At 52.9% G+C, this 21,262-nt stretch overlaps 1 protein-coding gene and 1 long non-coding RNA gene across 10 annotated transcripts in view; one reads left to right on the forward strand and one right to left on the reverse strand.

The window, feature by feature from the left end:
- CELF5 (CUGBP Elav-like family member 5) overlaps positions 798 to 21,262 on the reverse strand; it is a 49,382-nt gene continuing 28,917 nt past the window's right edge. The window contains exons 3-13 of one of the 9 annotated variants that reach the window (XR_002341694.1): positions 18,814 to 18,865; positions 16,918 to 17,046; positions 15,271 to 15,350; positions 13,516 to 13,662; positions 12,205 to 12,346; positions 11,974 to 12,120; positions 10,218 to 10,280; positions 9,455 to 9,538; positions 5,793 to 5,895; positions 3,422 to 3,589; positions 798 to 2,102 (exon numbers count right to left, since the gene is read on the reverse strand). Coding sequence is in view for 7 of the 9 variants with exons in the window: in XM_021084136.1 (XP_020939795.1) it covers positions 3,462 to 3,589; positions 5,793 to 5,936; positions 9,455 to 9,538; positions 10,218 to 10,280; positions 11,974 to 12,120; positions 12,205 to 12,346; positions 13,516 to 13,662; positions 15,271 to 15,350; positions 16,918 to 17,046; positions 18,814 to 18,865 (1,116 nt within the window). In the remaining 2 variants the exon portion in view is untranslated. Of the gene's footprint in view, positions 2,103 to 3,419; positions 3,684 to 5,792; positions 5,937 to 9,454; positions 9,539 to 10,217; positions 10,281 to 11,973; positions 12,121 to 12,204; positions 12,347 to 13,515; positions 13,663 to 15,270; positions 15,351 to 16,917; positions 17,047 to 18,813; positions 18,866 to 21,262 lie in introns of those variants that run through there. The other 8 variants (XM_021084138.1, XM_021084136.1, XR_002341695.1 and 5 more) reach the window with 8 other exon arrangements.
- LOC110259366 lies at positions 2,049 to 21,110 on the forward strand. The gene is made up of 3 exons (XR_002341696.1): positions 2,049 to 2,729; positions 10,407 to 10,452; positions 18,788 to 21,110. It is a non-coding gene; the product is annotated as an uncharacterized LOC110259366 (long non-coding RNA).

Here is a 21,262-nt window from a genome sequence, read left to right on the forward strand (position 1 = left end):
GGGAACATCAGAGCCTTCTCCTCCCACACCTGCTCACTCGGAATCCAGATTTCTCACCAGCTCAGGCACACCTGATACGGCCAGATGTACTTGATCTTTCTCGACGAGAGAGGGCAAATCAGTGAGGACCCAGGCCTTTAGCAAGTAAAACTTTTATTAAATAAACTTTCAGTTTCTCCAGACCAAAGAGAGGCGTTTGGGACATGAAGATGATGTCTGCAGCTTCTCACCTGAAACACGCCACCGTGACAAGGACCTCGAGGCTCAAACAAGTCAACCCGAAGTTCCCTCCAAGTCTTTTTCTTGTCTTTCTTTGTGTGTGTGTGCGTGTATGTGTGTGTGTGTGTGTGTGTGTGTGTGTGTGTGTGTGTGTGTGTGTGGCGGTTTGTCTCCAAAAGTCAGTTTGCAAGTTGAAACTTCATGAAATTACTCGTAGCAGAAATAAAGTACATCGTACAAATCACGTAGGTCTTTGACGTGGAGTATAAAAATGGTATTTACAGCCAGTAAACATGGACCAGAGGATACACGCCACTGCACGCCAGCACGCACTCCCAAGCAGGCCTGGCGGGGGCGGGGCAGGGCGGGGCGGGACACGGACGAGGCCCCGTAGCCCCTGAGCACACACGCTTGCACACGCAGACGCACAGGACACAGGCACGCGAGAGAGTATCTCGGAACAATTATCAAACTCTGGAATATCGAAACAGGTTGGTCAGAAGATTTTTTTTTTCCTTCCTTTTTTTGTTTTTTGTGGGTTTTTTTTTTTTTTGGCTATGTTTTTTTTCTTTTTTTCCTTTTTTTTTTTTTTTTTTTTTTCTGGGTCGGTCAACACATTTTGGTAGAAACAAAAGGGAATGCTTTTTTTTTTTCTTTAAAAAATTTTTTTTTCTTGAGCTTATTAAGTTCTCTGGCGCCTCGTCTGGCGTGAGGCCCCACCGGACGTCCGAAAAAAACCGAACTTGACTCTGTGCTTCAAGGGGGGTTTTCACGGTTTGAGTAGCTATACAGAGGCACCCCACAGGATATCCCTCCCCGCCCCAAGTAGGAAACAAAAATCCACTGTTTGATTTTGCCCCCATTTCTCTTCTTCTCTTTTCTTTGTACCTGCTCAGAAAGACCGAAAAAAAAAAAAAAAAAAAAAAACTTTGCAGAGGTATCTCCGGTGAAGGGGTGCTTGGCCAGTGCAGGTTGGGCCTGTCCAGTGCACGTGGCAATCTTGGTCATGAGATTGTGAATTCCAGGCTGGTGATCCAAAGGCAGGGAGGGTGTCCACCTGCCCTTGGGAGAGGGCTCAAGGGGTGGGGGGCTTCCCCCCAACCCTCTGCGCCCCCGACGGAAAGCTAAGGGCTATTGGTCACATGAGTAAGGCTATGACTGGGCGGGGGGGCGGGGGGAGGCTTGGGGGAGGCCAAGGGGTCTCTTTTGTGCCTACATCAGGGGAAGGCAGGGCCCTGGGACGAAGGGCATGGGGGCTCTGGAAGCTGCAGCTAGGACCAGGGACACTGAAGCCGGCTGAGCCCACAGGCCCGCGAGAATAGAGAATCGTCGGTGGCGGGGGGTCAAAGGTCCTGGAGGTATATCGCGTTAGGTGCTGATTCCCAGTGCTTCGCCGGCGCCCTGGTCTGACATGACAGCGGGAGGCAAGGGGACACTGGGCTGCCCCGCCAGCCTCAGCCCTTCTGAGCGTCCCTGCTGAGTGACCGGCCCAGGGTCACCTTCTCTTGGATGGAAGGAAGTTGAAAAAGTTTGGTCCCATGATCTATACTCAAAAAATATATATACTGTCTATAGCTCTATATATATATGCATATATATATATAGGAAAAGTTGTGATTTCGTTTGGGGAAGCCACAAAGTTTGTGTGTCAGGGGGTGGGGGGAGCAAGGAGATCTCCCAGGATCCCCCCACCCCCACCACCGCAGACCACGAAGCCCCCTCCCTGCTCCATGTGGCCTTCAACAGAGCTTCACATTTTGGGGAAGGGAGTAGGGGAGAAGGGAGAGGAGGGGGGGCTGGTGTCCAAACTCAGTTGTAATTTACGGAAAAGTCCTGGATCAGTTGGAAGCGGGAAACCCTCCTGGGGTGGGAAGGCCCCTCACCTGGCGGAGAAGGGAGGGGCGTTAGGGAGCGGCGATGGGGGAGGGGGCGCGTCGGCCGATGACATCACCTCCCACCCACCCCACTCCCCTGGCCAGACTGGGGTCTGGGAGCCCAAGGGCCCCCATCTTTGCAAAAAGAGTCCATTTCAGGGTTTGGAGGCTGACACGCCCTGCTTGGAAGGGACTAAGGGTTGCCAAGCCCGTGTCCTTATCCGGCTACTGGGGACAAATATCTGTTCCCGACCCCTTTCCTCTGCTCCCTGCCACTGAAGCTCCATGAAGCAGTTCCCCGGCCCCATTTCTGGTCACAGTGCCTGGTGCACAGCAGGTGCTCAGTGAGGATGAGCTGCCAGCAAGTTCAAAGCGCAAGGATCGCTGGTTGCTGGCTTCCGGGGCGGGGTGGGGGTGGGGGGTGGGGTGGATTTCCGTTGGCGCCCTCCCAAAGACATAGGACCCTGTGACTCAGCACCCTCAAATCTGTAGGTGCTGCCATGGCAGGGTCTGGGAGCAGGAACAGCCCCTCACTGAGCACCTGCTTCGCACCAGACCCAGGCGAGCCTCAGTGATCTCAGTGGCCACGGTGGTAAAGAGGAGAAAAATCAAAACGAGTTATCGCCAGCTTTCCAGGTAGGTGGCGGGTCCTGGGCTCAGCTGGGAAGACACCAAGTGCCCTGAGGGATTCCGTCCCATGGCCCCTGGGGGAGACCACCTGCACGGGCCCATTTGACAGATGAGGCTTGTCAAGGCTTAAGATCGGTTGCAAGTTTCCCCACTGGCCCCTTTTAGGCTCACAGTTCATTCCCCAGAGAAGTAATGAATTGACAGAGCTGGTCACCCTGATGGCACAGACACTCTTGGGTATCTGCGCCTTTGTTGGAGGGGATTTCCCTCCCACCCTGGCATGCCATTGGGTGGGAGCAAACTTTTCACTCTTCCATCAACCCACGGGGTATGAATTATGCCAAATGAAGAGTTCCCAGAGGGGCCTGGCTAGGAAAACAGATTCCTAAGACAGGACAGAAGACCCTCCCCACAGCCCGCCCCCACCCCAGACCTGCCTTCCAGGTGAACTTGGATTCATCATTCAAAGCCTTCTCCAGGAAGAATGCCCTAACCACCCTCCCCACTCCCATCCCATTGCTCTGCTTCCAGCCCTGACAGGGAGGACCAGGGGGACTTCGTCCAGCTCTGTCCCCATCAACCAAACCTGGGGGCTCCTCGTAGCCTCTTACAGCATCCCCCCAACCTTGGGGGGTTTGGAGAACAAGGAGGGGGTGAGGACAAGACCAGGGTGGGGGTGGGGCCGCCTGGCGGCTCACCTGGGCCAAGCCCGCAGCCTCAGGGCGGCTGTGGGCGCGGTCAGTAGGGGTGTCCCGGATCTTTGGGCCGCTTCAGCTGCACTTTGAGCCTCTTCATGCCGATCTGAAAGCCGTTCATGGCCTGGATGGCGGTCTGCGCGCTGGCTGGGTTGTCAAAGCTCACGAAGCCTGCGGAGACCGGGGTGGACCCACGATGGTGGGCAACACGGGCGTCCTCTGCTCGCTCCAGTGCTGCAGCCCTGGCTGCCCGGCTCACGGGGTCCTGGGGGTGGGGGTGTGTGCTTGCAGGGGCAGATGGCCCGGGAAGGTGGGAGGGCTTGCCAGAGGATGCACAGCAGCCTTGGCCTGCTTCTGACACCACCTGGACTTGCATGTCTCTGGGGATGGGGCGCTCACTCCTTACCTGGGGTCTGCTCTGCTGAGACCTCCCAACAGATGTGGGGGACAGGTGGGGCCCCTGTGGGTCACAGGAAGGCCACATTCTCCCTCCCCACCATGTCTGCCTCCTTCTATGCCCTGATGCCAACCCTTTAGCTCCTGTGAGACATCTATCCATCTGCAGTCTTATCTGCCCATCTGATTCTGTCCTTGTGTGCATGTGTCTGTCTGTCCTTGTCTCTCTGTCTTTATGTGTGTCCTGTGTCTTTGTATCCTTGTGTTTCTTCTCTCCGTCCCTCACTATTTGCCCCTTCTTTTTTTTTTTTTTTTTTGGCCGTGCCCAAAGCATGCAGAAGTTCCCAGGCCAGGGATCAAACTCTACCCACAGCAGTGATGATGCTAGATCCTTAACCCACTGAGCCACGCAGGAATTCTTGTCTCTTCTCTTTTTGTGTCTCTCTCTGTTACCATCAGTCTGTCTAGCCCCAGTCTCCCTCCACCCTGGGCCATCGTATTTTTTTTTCATATTGAGTTATTTTATTTTTTTCCATATTGTAATATTTTTTTCACTATGGGCCATCAGAAGTGCTCTAGCGCCACCCCCGCCTTATTTTATACCAAAGTAACTCTCTCCCTACTCCCATCCCTTGTCTGTTGGTCCTCACGGACTTCCTGGAGGACTGTGCAGAGGCCACAGGGGCTGGGGAGCTCTCAGAGGGGTGGGAGCCACATGTGCTAGCATTTAGGGGCGGGATACCCAAGCTCTGTGTGAGAGGCTGGGTGGGAGGTCAGGCAGAGAAATGATGGGATCAGGGCTGAGGTGTCTGGCTGAAGGGTCTCACTGGGGAGCCATAGGGAAACCTGGGACTGGGATGGGTGGTTATCTTCCTATCACCCACACCTCCCCTTAAGTGGATGAGAAAACCGAGCCTCTGAGAAGGCATGTGACCCCTGACTGCTGAATGCAACTGAGAAGGTTTTCCTCTAGAAATTTCCTTCTTCCTTGTGGAAGCAGGGTATAGAGGAGGGGGCCTGGGCACTGGAGCGGGGCGGGTGCAGGGGGAAGCCCTTTACTTGCTGTGTGACCTCAAGCATGTTGCTTGACTATTCTGTACCTCTTTTTCCTCCACTTGTAAACTGGAACAATTTTCTCTTTTATGGGCGAATAATAAGTATATATAGGAGATGTTTAGAATAGTCAAAAGCCGATCCTTCAAAGAGGATAGGGTGGGGTTAGAGTCCAGATGTTGGTTCTAGTCTAGGTTCTGCCTGTTTGCTGCTGTATGACTTTGGATGAGTTACTCACCTCTCTGAGCTTTAATTTCTTCTGTTTTGGGGGTCAAGGAAATTCTCCCCACAGCCCACAAGGCCCTGCATGACCTGCCTGCCCTCACCCCCTCCTTCTCTCCTCCTCACTCACTCTGCTCCACACACAGAGGCCTCCTCACTGTTCCTCCATTGCATCAGGCCCCATCCTGCCCCAGGACCTTTGCAGACGTGGTTCCTTCTGCTTATAACACTCTTTCCCTAGATTCCCCCATGGCTGGCTCCTCATCATTCACGTCTCAGTTGAAACATTGCCTCCTCCTTATCATTTTCTTACTAGTTTCATTTTCTTACTCATTTTTCTTACTAGTTTCATTTTTTCTCCATGCCATTTATAACCCCCTGGCCTATATCCTATGTTTGTTTCTTTCCATCTCCTCCCCCTAGACCTATGCTTTCTAATTCAGTGGTCAGCAGCCACTGGCCACAGGGGGTTATTTAAATTCAAATTGCGGAGGGCAGGGATTTTTGTTGGTTTCCTTCACTGCTGTGTGCCTGGTACAGAGTAGGTGCTTCATAAGTGTTCATTCTGATTATAAATGTGATTCTTTTGAACCAGACCTGTCTCATGACTGACCACACCCTCCCACCCCACCATTTCCAAGGGCAAGGGGCACATGGGATGGGGCCTGGTAAGCAGGGAGGGGCACCCACAGCACAGACTCACCAAAACACTTGCTCTGGTTGGTGGCCCGATCCATAAACACCTTGGAGGAGATGATATTGCCGAAGGGCAGGAACATCTGCGTCAGCTCCGTGTCTCCAAACTCCTGGGGGAGGTGGTAGATAAACAGGTTACAGCCTTCGGGACCTGCAGGTGGGGGAGAGAAAGACATAAAGCCCCCAAGGAGAGGAGGTGGACCCCCGGGGGAGGGGCATGAGTCCGGAGCTCACATCTGGTGTCTCCAGCTGTTGGGAGAGGGGTGCCCCCTTGACACCCAGAAAGAAGGAGCATCAAAGTAGGGGAGAGGGGAGGCAGGGCACCTTCACCCCTTATCTATATAACCCCAAACTTGGACCCTCCAAACCTCTAATGGCCCCCGGGCCTCAGGGAATTTATAAAACTCAGATGACCCCCATCCCCCAGAACAGAGAGAAATCCCTCCATCCCAGACCCCAAATAATGCAAAAATCCCAGACAACCCCAACCTCTGGAAAATCCCTAAACCTCAGACTCCAGGTCATTTACAGAAATCAGATGAACTGGGCGTGGCATATATGGACATGTTGCATTGTCTTTGCAATAACTCTAAGTCTAAAACGGGTTTTGTTTGTTTTGTCTTTTTGCCTTTTCTTGAGCTGCTCCCATGGCATATGGAGGTTCCCAGGCTAGGGGTCTAATCAGAGCTGTAGCCGCTGGCCTACACCACAGCCACAGCAACGCGGGATCCGAGATGCATCTGCGACCCACACCACAGCTCATGGCAACGCGGGATCCTTAACCCACTGAGCAAGGCCAGGGATGGAACCCAAAATCCCATGGTTCCTAGTCGGATTCCCCAACCACTGCGCCACGCCGGGAACTCCTAAAACGGGTTTTAAAATGAAATGTTCAGGAGTTCTCCAATGGTCTAGTGGTTAAGGATTCTGTGTTGTCACTGCTGTGGCTCAGATTTGGTACCTGGCCTGGGAATTTCTGCATGCTATGGGCACAGCCAAGAAAAATTTTTAAATAAAAAATAATAATAGGAGTTCCCATTATGGCTCAGTGGTAATGAACCTGACTAGTATCCATGAGGTTTTGGGTTTGATCCCTGGCCTCACTCAGTGGGTTAAGGGTTCAGCGTTACTGTGAGTTGTAGTGTAAGTACAGACATGGCTTGGATTTGTCGTTTCTGTGGCTGTGGTGTAGGCCGGCAGCTGCAGCTCCAATTTGATCCTTAGCCTAGAAACCTCCATATGCTGCAAAGCTCGGCCTTAAATTATAATAATAATAATAAATAGGAAGATAATTTAAACATAAAATGAAACGTTCATTTTTTGAAATGACCACATAATAAAATAAGACAAGTAATTCCCTGGTCCCAATCTCCAAACATCCAGATATTTTTTGTTGTTGTTGTTTTTGGTGTTTTGGGTTTTTCTGCTTTGTTTTGTTTTTGCTTTTTTTTTTTTTTCAGGGCCACACCCTAGGCATATGGAGGTTCCCAGGCTAGGGGTTGAATCGGAGCTGTAGCAGCTGGCCTACACCACAGCCACAGCAATGCAGGATCTGAGCCACATCTGTGACCTACACCACAGCTCACGGCAATGCCAGATCCTTAACCACTGAGCAAGGCCAGGGATCGAACCCTCAACGTCATGGTTCCTAGTTGGATTCGTTAACCACTGAGCCACGACGGGAACTCCAATCCAGATATTTTTTAAAACCTTAGATAATCCTCCAAACCTGGGATAATTTTCAAAGCTCAGATGATGCAAAAATAAAATCAAGTAAAATAAAAAGGTAATTCTCCAGTCCCAAACCCCAAATATCCTGAAGCCACAGATAATTTTAAATGATATACCATACCAACCAGAGATAATTTTTTGAAACACAACTAACTGTCAAAATCATCCCTTTCCCTAATAATACCCACTGCAGGGCTCACATAAGAATAAATAATAATAGGGAGTTCCCTGGTGGTCTAGTGGTTGAGATTCAGTGCTTTCACTGCTGCAGCCCGGGTTCAATCTCAGGTCTGGGAACTGAGATTCCTCATCAAGCTGCTGCATGCCAAGGCCAAAAAAGGAAAAAAAAAAAAAAAAAAAAAGAATGAATAATAAGAGCATTTAAAATCCTTGATTATTCGAAGGCATCAAGAGTCCTCAAACCTGCTGCTAATCTTAAACCTACAAAAGACCTTCTCCAAGGCCCCCCAAAACAAAGGTAACCCTCAAACCACTGAGAGTCCCCCCGTCCTTGCAATGAATATTCCCCACCCCAGAAAATACAAAAATCAAGATTAGCCATTCACCTCCACTTTACCTTTCTATTAGGACCACAGTTGCCCTAATAGGATTGTTTTTCAAAATGCAAGTATGTGTACCACACAAGTGACACTTTACAAAACAATTTTGAGCAGACACAAATTTTGTGTTTGCCTGTGTGTTATCTCCTCTCCAAGAAACACCTAGGTGAATGCAGACGGTCACGCCCAGCTGAACTGAATCTCCTAAGCAACACACACGCATACACACAACTCCAAAAACCAACTTTCTCAGTTCTCCAAGTGTATTATGAGCCACACCTGTCCCCATCTGAGGTTACAACTCTCCATCTGATGACAGACAAGCCTTTCCATCACTTCACAGTCACTCACATGGAGCAGCCCTTCAGCTGCCTCGTCCCTGTGCAAACTTCCGGTCTTTTCCAAGATAGTGCCCAATATATTATCATATTCATGTATTTCTTAACCATCAAACACACATACAACTGTGCTACCATTTTTACTAGGGTCTTATCTTTTATTTCCCTTTTTTTTTTTTTTTTTTACCATGTCAGAGCCAACATTTCTGAATTGTGTACCCCTGACCCTATTTCTCCCACAAGCCGAGAGGTTCTGCAAACTCTGGTGACTCTCCAGAAGGCATACGTCATGTTATAGCAGCAGGGACTGCATCTGGACCAGCTTTTACCTACTGCACTCCGGCAGCATTCCCCTTCCTGCAGACCAAGGGCAAGTGAGAAATTGTACAGAGCCTTACAGAACTCAATGAACAGGCCAGGCCATTTGGAAGCTTCCCATGTCATGGGGCGACTTGGGGCTTTCCCAGTTTAGTCAACACTCCTCAGCACCCACCCATCCCAACTCCAACTAGATACGTTAAGGAGAGGAAGAGACTCCCAGGTGCTGAGTGCCTACTAAGGGTCAGGAACAGGCCTCTTGACACAGATGGTTGCCTATGTGGCAGACAAGGGCAATGAAGTGCCTTCCTTAAGATGTTACAAGTCAGATCTGGGCGGATCTGAATCCTGGTTGTCCGACTCCAGAATTTTAACTCCTTTTCCCCTTGACTTTAATGAGGAAGCCTTATTTTACCTGAGATAGCTTATTATCCCACCCCTAAACTCAAAAAAGAGTTTTCTCTCCAAAATTTCTGAGAAACACCCCGTTCTGGACAGGGCTCCTGGTGGTGGCAGGTCACTGCTATCCCTACCAGGTCGACTAGAGAGAAAGAATCAGCTGCACCCCAAATACCCAGGGGCTGTGCTGGGACTTGAACCCATGTCTGTGCAGACCCCAGGCCGAGCTCTTAGCCGCTTGGCTGCCGGGCCGAGGGTCCTGGAGGTGGAGGGGGCGGTCAGAGGGCGGGGCTGGCGCCCAGGGGAGGTCACAGCCCCCTCACCTTCTCGCTGCTGCTGCTGCAGGAGGGGCGGCGGCTGGGGGACGCTGTGCGCGATGGGCGTGATGGCCGCGGTGGGGTACATGGCTGCAGAGACCAGGAGTGAGACACAGGGCAGAGGCGGGCGTGAGGCCGGCAGGCAGCAGGGTGCACGTGGGGGCGGGGCTAAGAGGTGATGGGAGGGGTCACGGCTGAGGGTGGGATCAAGACCCGCTGTTGGGGAAGGCGAGGGGCGCGGTCACTGGAGGGCAGGTCTGAGGGAGGAGCCAAGGCAAAGGGAGGAGCAGAGTGGGGCGGGGCCGTGAATCGAGGGGTGGGGTCGTGGCTGAGGGCGGAGCCAAATCCAGGTTCGTGTGATGGGGTCGTGATCACTGGGGGGCGGGTCTGAGGGAGGAGGGGCCAAGGCACCAGAGAAGTAGAGTGGATGGGATCCTACATGCCTAAGGGCGGGACCAAGGCAGTCTTTAGGAAAAAGAGCCAGAGAAGCGGGCGAGGCTCCGGCAGAGGCTGTTCAGAGTGTGGGCAGGACATGAAGGGCGGGACCAAAGGCAGGCTTGAGGGGCAGGGCTAGATGTTAAAGGAGGGAGGGGGGCCAATAATTGGGATTGGGCCCAAATTAGGAGTCCTGACTAGGCAGAAGCGGGAGAACAGAATGAGAGGGCGGCCCCTGAGGTGTGTGGCTAGGGGCGTGGCGTGGCTAGCCCAGGAAGCTGGGAGCCGAGGGGCTGGGTCACGCGGGGTCGGGGCGTGCTGCCTCCCTCCCTACCTGTGTACTGCTGGACTCCGGAGAAGGCAGGATGGAGAGTCTCGGCCACCGTCGGGCTCTGAGCTGCGGGGCGGAAGAAGTGGCTGAACGGGGCGGCGCAGCGGAGGTCTTCCATCCACCCCGCAACAAAGGTCAACCCCAGCTACATTTCTGCATAAACGTTTTACAGATATGATCCTCATTTTACAGGTGGGAAAACTGAAGCTCGGAGAAGTGAAGCAGCTGGGCCACTCAGGTAGGAAATGGCAGAAACCGAACTTAATTTCTTCAGTTTCTTCGATTCCAGAGAGGTTTAACCATCACCCCTAACTCTTGTCCCCATTCTGGCCACCCTGCTCCACACTTTCTTCTCAGGATTCTCCAGGCCTCGAGGCCTCTGCTTCTAATCACTACCCACCCCCTTCCCTTCCTCCTTTTCCCTCCTTCACACCTCGATCATCAGACAAGCTTTGGATACCCCATGCGGCTGTGACCTTCCCAGGGTCCCTATGCGCGGACTCTCCAACGCTGGAGAGTCTGGAGGAAATTGAGCCAAAAAACTACTTGAACGGCGAGAGGCTGCTAGAAGATGGAGTGGTGATGGAGGAGTAAGACAGTAAAGGGGTCACACCAACGAATTACTTTGTAGAGATAGAAGAGTTTTGTAGGAGTTCCTGCGCTGGCTCAGCGGAAACTAATCTGACTAGCATCCATGAGGATGCAGGTATGCAGGTTCAATCCCTGGCCTCACTCAGTGGGTTAAGGGTCCAGCATTGCTGTGAGCTGTGGTGTAGGCCAGCTGCAGCTCCTATTCTACCCCCAGCCTGGGAACATTCATATGCCGAGGGCGTGGCTCTAAAAAGACAAAAAAAAAAAAAAAAGAAAGAAAAGAAAAAAGAACAGCTTTGTATGCTGACTGTAGTGGTGGTTACATGAAACTTTACCTGTGATAAAATGGCATAGAACCACACACACACACACACTGTAAATAGTGAAGTGTGAATAGGCTCTCCAATTCCTTTTGGGTTCATACTGCACCGATGTCAGTTTCCTAGTTTTGACAACATACTGTGGTTACCTAAGATGTTAGCATATGTAAGATGTTGGCATCTGGGGACACTGGGTGAACAACAGTACCTGGACTTCTCCGTACTATTTTTGAAACTCTCTGTAAATGCCAATCATTTCAAAATAAAAATAAACAAATTCTCTGCGGTGGGAATGCAGATGATGTACTTCACCTAAGCAAAGTATGGGGAGATGTGTGCCTTGAAATCATGGCACAGGGTAGAGAAAGGTGAAGACTTCTGCTTCAGGAGGACAGACCCCAGCCCAAGTCAGTGTATGATCAATACTGAATGAAGGGGGGAAGAAATCTGGGCACTAGTATTTTCTCAACTGGTAATGATTAATAATGAAGATTGATGGTGGCTTTCTTGGTGCCAGGTGACACGTTAGCATTTTACATACTGACTGCATCATCGGTACAACCTCACAGAATGACTGGTTTTATCTGCCCCATTTCCAGATGTGCAAACTGAGACTCAGAGACTTAAAGAAACCACCCAGGGTGCCCAAACTGGAATTTGAACCCGGAAACGTCTGGATGCAAAGTTCCTATGTTTAAACTCTTTCTCTGTGCCCACAGCTATTATCTGTCCAACCGGGACTCCCTTTGTCCTGCCCCTTTGTTCCCTGGGCACCAAGGCATAGTCATGCTTGTCCCAGGGATGCCCTCCCTGCCAAGCTCCTAGGCCCTGGGGACCCCATGAGTTACCTGGATAGGGCACAAGGCCATTGGCATATACGGTTTCTAGGGCGGGGTGCCCACCAGGGAAGGGCACGACACCTGCGAAGCCATTGGTGATGGGAGCCACAAGGCCGGGCACGGCGGCGGTACCAAGCAGCGGGGGCGAGTGCAGTCCTGGGGAGCAGAAGAGCATCATGTGGCACCCGGTCCCAGCCCTGGCCCTGACCACCCATCCGCAGGCCCCTGATGGACTCTCACCAGAGGCAGGGGCGATGGGCGTGGCAGGCAGCCCATTAAGGCTGACGGCGCCGATCTGCTGGATGTGGCAGGGTGAGAAGGCCACGCCGGGGCTCAGGTAGCTGCCTGAGGTGGACAGGACCGTTGTCTGCTGCTGCATGAGCTGGGGGAGGAAAGGGAGTCAGCTTGCACAGTCAGTGTGGCACCTGGCCTGAGATCATGGCTCAGTACCTGGGGAGGGTCAAACTGTGCGTCTTGGCCCAGGTCAGGGTCAGGGCTCAGTGAGGAATTAGAGCTCAGCCTGGGCTCTAAGGTCAAGGCCTAGACTAGGTTCAAGGCTCATTTAGAACTTGGTCAAGGATTGGGGTTCAGCCTGGGATTAAGGCTCTGTCTGGGACCAGGGAACCGCCAATGTTGAACTCATCCAAGAATAGGTCTCAGTTTGGAGTCAGCCTGGACGTTTATTTAGATTTGGGGCCAATCTAGATTTGGGGGATAGTCAGGATCTGGGGGGGTCAACCCAAGGTTGGGTCTTTTTTTTTCGGCTGCCCCACAGCCTATGGAGTTCTTGGACAAGGGATCGGCTCCAAGCCATAGTTGCATCCTAAGCTGCAATGCCAGATCTTTAACCTACTGTGCCCAGCCGGGGATTGAACCTGAGTCCCAGTGCTCCCAAGACACTGCTGATCCCGTAGTGCCAGAAGGAACTCCCCAAAATTGGGTCTTAATTTGATGTTCACTGAGGGTTGGGGCTCAGGCCAGACTGAAAGGCTCGGTCTGGGTTTGGTCTCAGCCTGGATTTGGGGGCTGAGCCTGAGGCCCTGTCAGTTCAGAGTTGGAGTTCAGCTTGGGCTCAGAGCTCAGAGTTCATAGTTGGGGGCTCAGCTGGGGTTGGGGTCAAGAAGCAGCCTGGACTTGGGGATTCAGCCATAGCCAGAAAAGGACTCTGAGTAAGAGAGAGTAGGCAAGAGACAGAAAGATGGAGTTCCTGTCGTAGCTCAGCGGTTAACAGGCCCGGCTAGCATCCATGAGGACACGGGTTTGATCCCTGCCTCACACAGTGGGTTAAGGATCTGACATTGCCAGGAACTGTGGTGTAGGTTGCAGATGTGGCTTGGATCCTGTGTTGCTGTAGTTGTGGCCAGTGGCTACATCTCTGATTGGACCCCTAGCCTAGGAACCTCCATATGCTATGGGTGCGGCCCTAAAAAGACCCCCCCAAAAAAGAAAGATGAGCAAAGAGGCAAAAACCCTCAATAGACTGAGCCGGACCCCCAAAGTGGTCTCAGTAGCCCTACTGAAGGCAGAGGCCTGTGGGCCAGGGTCACTCACAGCCTGGGCGTAGGCACTGTAGGGGCTGAAGGGCAGTGTGAGGGATGGTGTCAGGATGCCCAGCTGGCCCACCATCTGCTGCATGCGCCGCAATGTCCGCTCCTTGTCAGTGTCGGCAAACTTGACCACCAGGCTGGAGGAGGCACCCTGCAGGGGCAGCCACGAGCAGGGAAGGAAAGAAGGGGGGACCCCTGGAGTCTGAGGGGTATTGGGGTGTAGATACCAGCAGCTGTAAGCCCTGCCCATGAGGCCCCACATGCCACAGTAAGTACAGCCTGGAGATCAGCATCTTGGGTCTCGCACTTGACCCTGTGAGCACAGGTGGGGTATGTGGGCCCCAGTGTAGGACCCTGTCAGCCACAATCTCAAAAAGGTAGAGAATCCAACTGCTAGAGAGGAACAATGGGGCCCGGATGGAGGACCCTATAGCTGCCACTCACACCTGAGAACAGGTAAGTGTCCAACCATCAGAGATGTTGAATACTTCCTTTCATGGAGAGCTCACTCCCTATCCGGTCCGCTAGCTCCATCACTGGACAGCTCTGAGTAGAAGAAAGCCTGACCTTGGGTGAGCTGACCCCTGCCTCTCCAGGAACTAAAACTAATGCCTGGGTACCCAGACAGCAAGAGAAGGGAAGATCTGGGACTATCCTGCTCTTCACACCTACTTTCCAGAAAAGTAGAAAGGAGAGTGGGTTCTCCAAGGCCTGTCTTCCCCATGACAGATCAGGACATGTATGTACAGTGATGGAGGCACCTGGGCAGGGCCACCCCCAAAGCCTGTGTGGTCACCCCGGCCTCTCAATGTTGCATACCCACAAGCTCCAGGCTTCAGTCTTGTCACTGCCCATCCCCACTCTGGCCCCACAGGGACATTTCCAAATGATGGGGCTCCTTCCCTCTCCTATGGAAACACTCTGGGACTCCCCATCACCCTAGGAGGAATCCCAGGCTGCTCAGCCTCCAAGAGCGGGTCCCGCCAGCCCCACCTTCCCCTGCTCCTGCCCCTCTGGGGTTCACACACATTTGCACACACTTCCACATGCATTCTACCCACAGACTCACACTCACCATCCACATTCACACACATGCATACACTCACAAATACATACATGTATACTCATACACTCATATGCACACATGACTGCCTACACTTAGATTCACACATGAGCTCACCCATCCACAGGCACACTCACACTCACTCTTGCCTTCACACACACCTACAGATGCACACATGCACGCTAATTCCCCCACATCACCCAGGCACACTCACACCTACTTATAAACACACATGTGCATCAACCACATGCTTGCACATGTGCACTCATACACACACCCACTCAGTACACTTGTCACATGAGTACACACGTGCATAGGCACCAACACATACATACTCACGCATCCATATCCATTTACATACATCTCATGTGCACACTGACACACTGACACCCATCTACTAACCATCCTTTCACACACAGACACACATGCACACTCTCAGACATGTGCACACCAACACACACCAGCAGTACGTCCATGCACACCCCACACTTACTCACATGCTCACACACATACAGACACACAAACTCACACATATACCCATCCACACCATCATCAGGGACTGCACATCTTCCCCTGCCCCACCCCATGCCCTCTCTGAAGAAGGGCCCGGGGCTATTGGATGGCTGGGGTGTAAGGCCAGGCCCCCTCACCCTTTTCCCACCCGCCTTACCATGACCCAGGGCAGCTCTGACTCACCGGCATGGTCTGGCTGCCGTGCAGGGCGTGGATGGCCGCCTGAGCCTCCGTGTGGGAAGAGAACTTCACGAAAGCACAGCCTGCTCCAGGAGAAGGAGAGAAGGTGAGGGCCCATAGGAAAGGGGCTGGCAGCCCTGCATGGCCAGTCAGCACAGTCATGGGCAGCCCGAAAGGCAGACAGTCAGACAAATGAGAGATAGCCAGCCATTTGTTCAGACAGACAGCTAGACAACAGCGGATTGGACAGTAGGACAAGGACATAGCCAGCCCAATAGCTGCTTGTGGAACACACCATCAGAGCGATGGTGGGAGGCGGTGCAGGGATAGTGGGAGGTGGTGCACAGTTGGGTAGGCAGGCCCTGCCCTGTAGAACAAGTGACAGGGGGCAGGCTCAAAGGACCTCCAAGCCATGAGATCCAAAGCTGTAATCAGATATGCAGAATTAAAATGACAAATCACCAGACAGAGACACAGAAGATGCAGCGCTGTGGGCACACATAGGCAGGGGATACACTTGGACCCAGACAGATACACCCACGTGACCAGAACTGGATGGACAGGGATGAAAAGTCACCACGCAAGGGTAGAATCAGGCAGACAGAGACCCCCAGACACAGGCAAATCCAGATAGACAATCATAGGGAGAGACCACCAGCTACCATTCCAGACAGACAGAGGGCTATGGACGAGCCAGGCAGATCTGGGGGAGGCGGGAAATGGTCTGGAACCGGATAGCAGGGACAGTTGCACCACTTTGTGAATATACTGAAAAGCACTTCACTGTACACTTTTAAACGGGAAATTTTACAGCATGTTATCTTATCTCAATTTTAAGAAAGAGCCAGGCAAATAAATAGTCAGGGACCATCAGATACATTCAGTCCTAGTAAGATAATCACTCCCAGACAAATGAACCCAAGTACGCAGAATCAAGTAAACAGACAGAGACCACTAGACACATGAAGCCATTTGGTTATTGAGAAAGAGTGGCAAGGGAGTTTCCGCCATGGTGTAGTGGAAATGAAGACAAGTAGTATCCATGAGGGTGCAGGTTTGATCCCTGGCCTCGCTCAGTGGGTTAAGGATCCGGCACTACCATGAGCTGTGGTGTAGGTGGAAGATGCAGCTCGGATCCTTTATTGCTGTGGCTGTGGCTCTGGCCGGCAGATATATAGCCCAGATTGGACCTGTAGCCTGGGAACTTCCATATGCTGTGGGTGCGGCCCTAAAAAGTTAAAAAAAAAAAAAAAAAGTGGCATAGGTGGCATGAGACTCAACCCTAGGCACATACAGTAATGTGAAAGGCAAGAAAACATGTTGCTGGAAGTGGTTCAACACTCATTTCTAGGGGGTGAAACCATATAGGAACGGTGAAGTGAGTAGGATCAGGCAGACAGTCCACAGGACACAGGCAAATCCAGATGGGAACAGTTCCAAGAACAAAGTCAGGTGGAGACTGGCAGCTGCAGACCTCGTGGGACCGGAGTCTCTGCTCGCCCCGCCCGCTAAGGGCTAGCCCCGCCCACAACCCCGCCCCCGCCCCCGGGATCCAGGGCCCTCTCCTGTGCCCACCCGCCCCACCCATTCAGTCCCGTCCCACAGCACCCCCCTCCCCCGCAGGAGCCAGCCTCACCCCCAGCCCTTCACCTTTGCTGCTGCCATCAGGCCCTCGGAGCACAGTGCACTCATCGATGACCCCGAAGGGCTGGAACAGCCGCAGCACGTCCTCCTCTGACTGCTGCTTGTTCAGCATCCCCACAAACAGCTTCCGGTCCCCTGTCGGCGGAGACACCACCTCAGCCGAGTCCCAGCCTCCAGGAATTTCTCCGTCCCTCCGGCAGAGTGGAGGCAGTGGGGCTCCTGGACCCTGCCGGCCCCTCTTCAGCACATGTGAGGGAGGACACAGCCGCACACTGCCCCTGCCTGGGTCTCTCCATTCTCCACGTGCCTGGGCATTCCCATCTCATGCAGTGCCCCCTACAAGAAATGCCCTTGCTGCCCTGCAGCTCCCATCTCATGGGAAAAAAATGGCCCTCCTTCCTGTGCCGTCAGAGAGACAGCCTACACATAGTACCAGGACTAGGAACTGTCTTGCCTGGCCTGGTCCCTGCTTTTCTGTCTGCCATCTATATTTTCCAGGCAGGGGTGTAAAATCTGATGGCCCTTACATCCTGTCAGTGCCCAGCAGAGCTCCAGGCCCAACCTTACCAGGGCTCAGGAGGGGACAAGCAATGAATGAATGTTGAATGAGTGAAGGCAGGTGTGTGCACAGGAACAGCTGCCTGGGGAGCCTGGGGTTGGCTTGGGACCTGGCTGGAGGCCTAGCTGGGACCTGCCCAAGTCTAAGGCCCAGGGGCCAGTCTGGGCCAGATTCTCATGTGAGGCCCCAGAGCCCTGGCCCTCTGGGTAATTGCACTGCTTCCCTGTAATCAGGAACGTGGCAAGCTTCCTCTTCCAGCAATGGTGAGCTGGGTCACTATGGAAACCCCTTCTCTGGAAGCTGTCACTCATGGAGGAGGGAGGGAGGGAGAGACACAGAGTCAGAGAGAGAGAGAAAGGGATAGGGAGAGACAGAGACAGGCAAAGAGAGAGACAGTTAGAGACAGAGAGACACACAAGCACAGAGAGAACCAGAGAGAAAGGAAGAAGGAAAAGGTAAGGAGAGAAACAGAGATATGGAGGGAGAGGGAGACAGAGAAAGATAAAGAAAGAAAGAGAGAGATGGAAATATATAGATCCCACCTCTCTAATCCCTGACCTACAATGGCAGCCAGGTTGGAGAGTGTGAAAACAGGCTCCCAGCCCAGATGGGCTTTACCAGACTCCTACACATATACAGAGGTCCTAAAAGCCCTGCCCCTCACATTACCTCCAGGGCTGGCTGTTCTCCCTCAGCACTCAATCCATCTGAGATGGGGAGGGGGGCTCAAAAATATCCAAGAATGACCAGCATTGGATCCAACTGGGGACAGCCAAGCATCTCCCCCATGGCACACACCTACCCTGAGGTCAATCTCACAGACACTGGGCCCAGCCTGCAAACCCGAAAGCCCAGCCTGGAAGTCAAGCATGCATGCTTTATATACACCGCCACTCACGGCCCAGGCATGCAGATGTGCACATAGATGGGCAGACACCCCTGCCCCACGCCAGTCAGAAACACACACACACATGTGCATACAGGCAAACCCATGTGTGCATGCTCACTTACTCAGATGTGCAAACGTACACACACACAGTCCAGAAAGTGATCGACGGTCCTTCAGGGACCCCATCCCCTCTGTGTCTAAAGATCCCCATTGTTGCACCCCGAGATGAGTGGGGTATTTCAAGTTCTAGGGGAAAGCATAGGACCTGGCCACATCCCTCACTGCTGGGCCTGTGGCCCTGTGCTTAGCAAGAGGGGACCCAGCCTCCCTACTCTCCCACACCTACCCTAGCCGGGGGGCCTCTGCCTTTCCCACCACCTTTCATGCAAAAGTTTCCCTCCTTTTCCCATTCCTCTGCCAACCCGCAGCCTGGTGGCCACGGAGAGATGACAACTACCTCCGCGGCTTTCACTGTCCGCAGGTTTCACCTGGATTGGCCGCGCCATCTGTGGAGAGACAGAGGACGGAGGTCAAGGTCAGTAGTGGGGGTGATGGGGGTGGGAACTTCACTTGAGCTCTGCCAGGCAATCCTGGCCACCTCCCCAGCCTCAGCATCCCACCAACCTCTGGCAGCAACAAGCATGCCTCCCCAGGTGTATCAATTTGCAATGACAGCCCAACTCCTGCAGTGCCTGTATGTGATGTGACTTTGTGGTTCTTCTCATCAAGAACTGGAGTCTATTTCCCCACCTTTTGCATCTGGACTTGGCCATGTAACTTGCATTAACCAAAAGAATGTGGTGAGTGTGAAGTTGTGGAGTTCTAAGTCTTGGCCTCAAGTGACCTTGTAGCTTCCATTCTTGCTATCTTGGAACCCTTGGGATTGCCAAAGACAAGTTCAGGTGAGCTACTGGAGGACGGAATAGCTCACCTACAGAGACACCTGCTGACAGCACATGGGAGTCCTGGCCCAGCTAGCTCCCGCCGAGCCCCAACTGACTGCAACTGCATGAATGACTAAGGACAAACCAGCAGAAGAACTGCCCAGCTAAGCCCAGCCTGGGATTGTTAACCTACAGAATCATGAAGAAATAAAATGTTTGGGCCAGTCTGTTACTCATCAGTGGCTGACTGATACACCAAGGCAGCTATTTTCAGTTGGCTCTCTTGGGTGGAGGGAACTGTCACATCTGAATGGACCAGCCTGCAATCTGGACTCACTGTTCTGGATAATTTTCTTTTCTTTTTTGGCCACTCCATGGCATATGGATTTCCTGGGATCAGATCCCAGCCACAAATTGAGACCTATGCTGCAGCTTTGGCAATGCCAGGTCCTATAACTTGTCGTGCAAGGCCAGGGATTGAACCTGTGTCTTGGTGCTGCAGAGGCACCACCAGTCCTGTTGTGCCACATAAGGAACTCCTGTTCTGGATACTTCTGTTCCCCACCCCCAGCACTGAAACTGATGTTTAATGGAAGAAATCTTTCCCTAACACCCGGTCCTCCAACTTGCTCAGCCATGGATATAAGCTAATGTGGATATTTCAGAACAGACTTGAAGGGATGTGAGGTGGGGTGGCATTTGCCTCCCCACTGGTTCTAGGACAGAATCTCCCTCTCAACCTACTGTCTCTGGTGAACTAATCACCCTTCAAAACCCAGCTTAAAAGCCCCCATGGGGGCAATCCTTCCACCTTTCTGGGTTCCTTCCTCCCTCTGCCTCAGGGCAGGAAATGTCTATGCCTTTCTCTGTCTCCCTCCAGGCTGAGACCATAGCATTATCCTCCACCCCCTCATAGGGCAGGGTACATGAGAGGAGTTTGCTGAATCAAACTGACCAGGAGGAAGTAGCCAACACCTACCAGCATAGAAGGCACCTGGTTCCTCCACAGCTGGCCTTAGGTTGGAGCAAGTGCTGGTCCCAGCCCCCCACCCAGGTCAGACAATCTCAGAGTAGATCTCCATTCAGAAGTGCTTGATAAATGTCAGTTTTTCTGATCACCATGCAGTTGCCCAGCAAGCTTCAGAGAGAGGCACAATTTTTACCCCATTTTTATGGATGTCAAAATCAAGGCCTGCAAAGGTTATTTGTCTGCTCCCCCTCCCCTCTGAGAGCCTCTCCCCTTCAAATAATCTCTCTGAGTGTATGTCCAGGGCATATATGGGCCTTCTCAATTTGAACTCAGCTTTGGGAACCCCAGAACCAGAGAGGCCTCTGTCTCCTGCTTCCAATGCCCATAATTCCCCCAGCCCAATCTTCCAGCTGCCCAGTCACACCCTCAGAGGGTCCCTGACCACCTGGGAAAGGCCAAACCACATCTCCTTTCCCCCCACCCTGACATACCCAGACACACCCTGGCCCCTCTCCACCTGGGTACCACACCCCTCTAGCTGGAGGCAGGAGGGGAGAGTATTTCAACCAGATGGGACCAGTTTCTGGGCTAGGGGCAGACTGAAGTGGTGATGGGAGGTGGGAGGGAGAGGGCACCTGAGCTCCAGACTTCTGTTCCCCCACCCCTCCACCGGCCTCTGCTGGCCCTCACCTCCTCCCCCCTTCCCAGCACCTTGGGCAGATGAGGATGGGGTTGCCATGGCAATGCTGATTCACCACACGGAAGCTGGCAATTGTTGTTGCCATGGAAACCGCCTCTTAGGGGCGAGCCCAGCTCCTGCCTTGCACAAAAGAGATATTTAAATATAATCTTCTGGAGATGGATGAGTTGAGGGAGGGAGCGAGGGAGGGGGACCATGGGGAGGGACCCTGCCCCCATCACTGCACCCTCCACCCCCACCCCATTCTCAAGGACTGGATACCTGCTTCCCATCTCCCCCACCCACTGCAGAGCCTGGGACCTTCTCCCTCCTACTGGGAGGCCCCTTCCGCCTCCTGGGTGGCCCCTTC

This window comes from Sus scrofa, chromosome 2 (assembly GCF_000003025.6).
Source record: "Sus scrofa isolate TJ Tabasco breed Duroc chromosome 2, Sscrofa11.1, whole genome shotgun sequence".
Classification (NCBI taxonomy): domain Eukaryota; kingdom Metazoa; phylum Chordata; class Mammalia; order Artiodactyla; family Suidae; genus Sus; species Sus scrofa.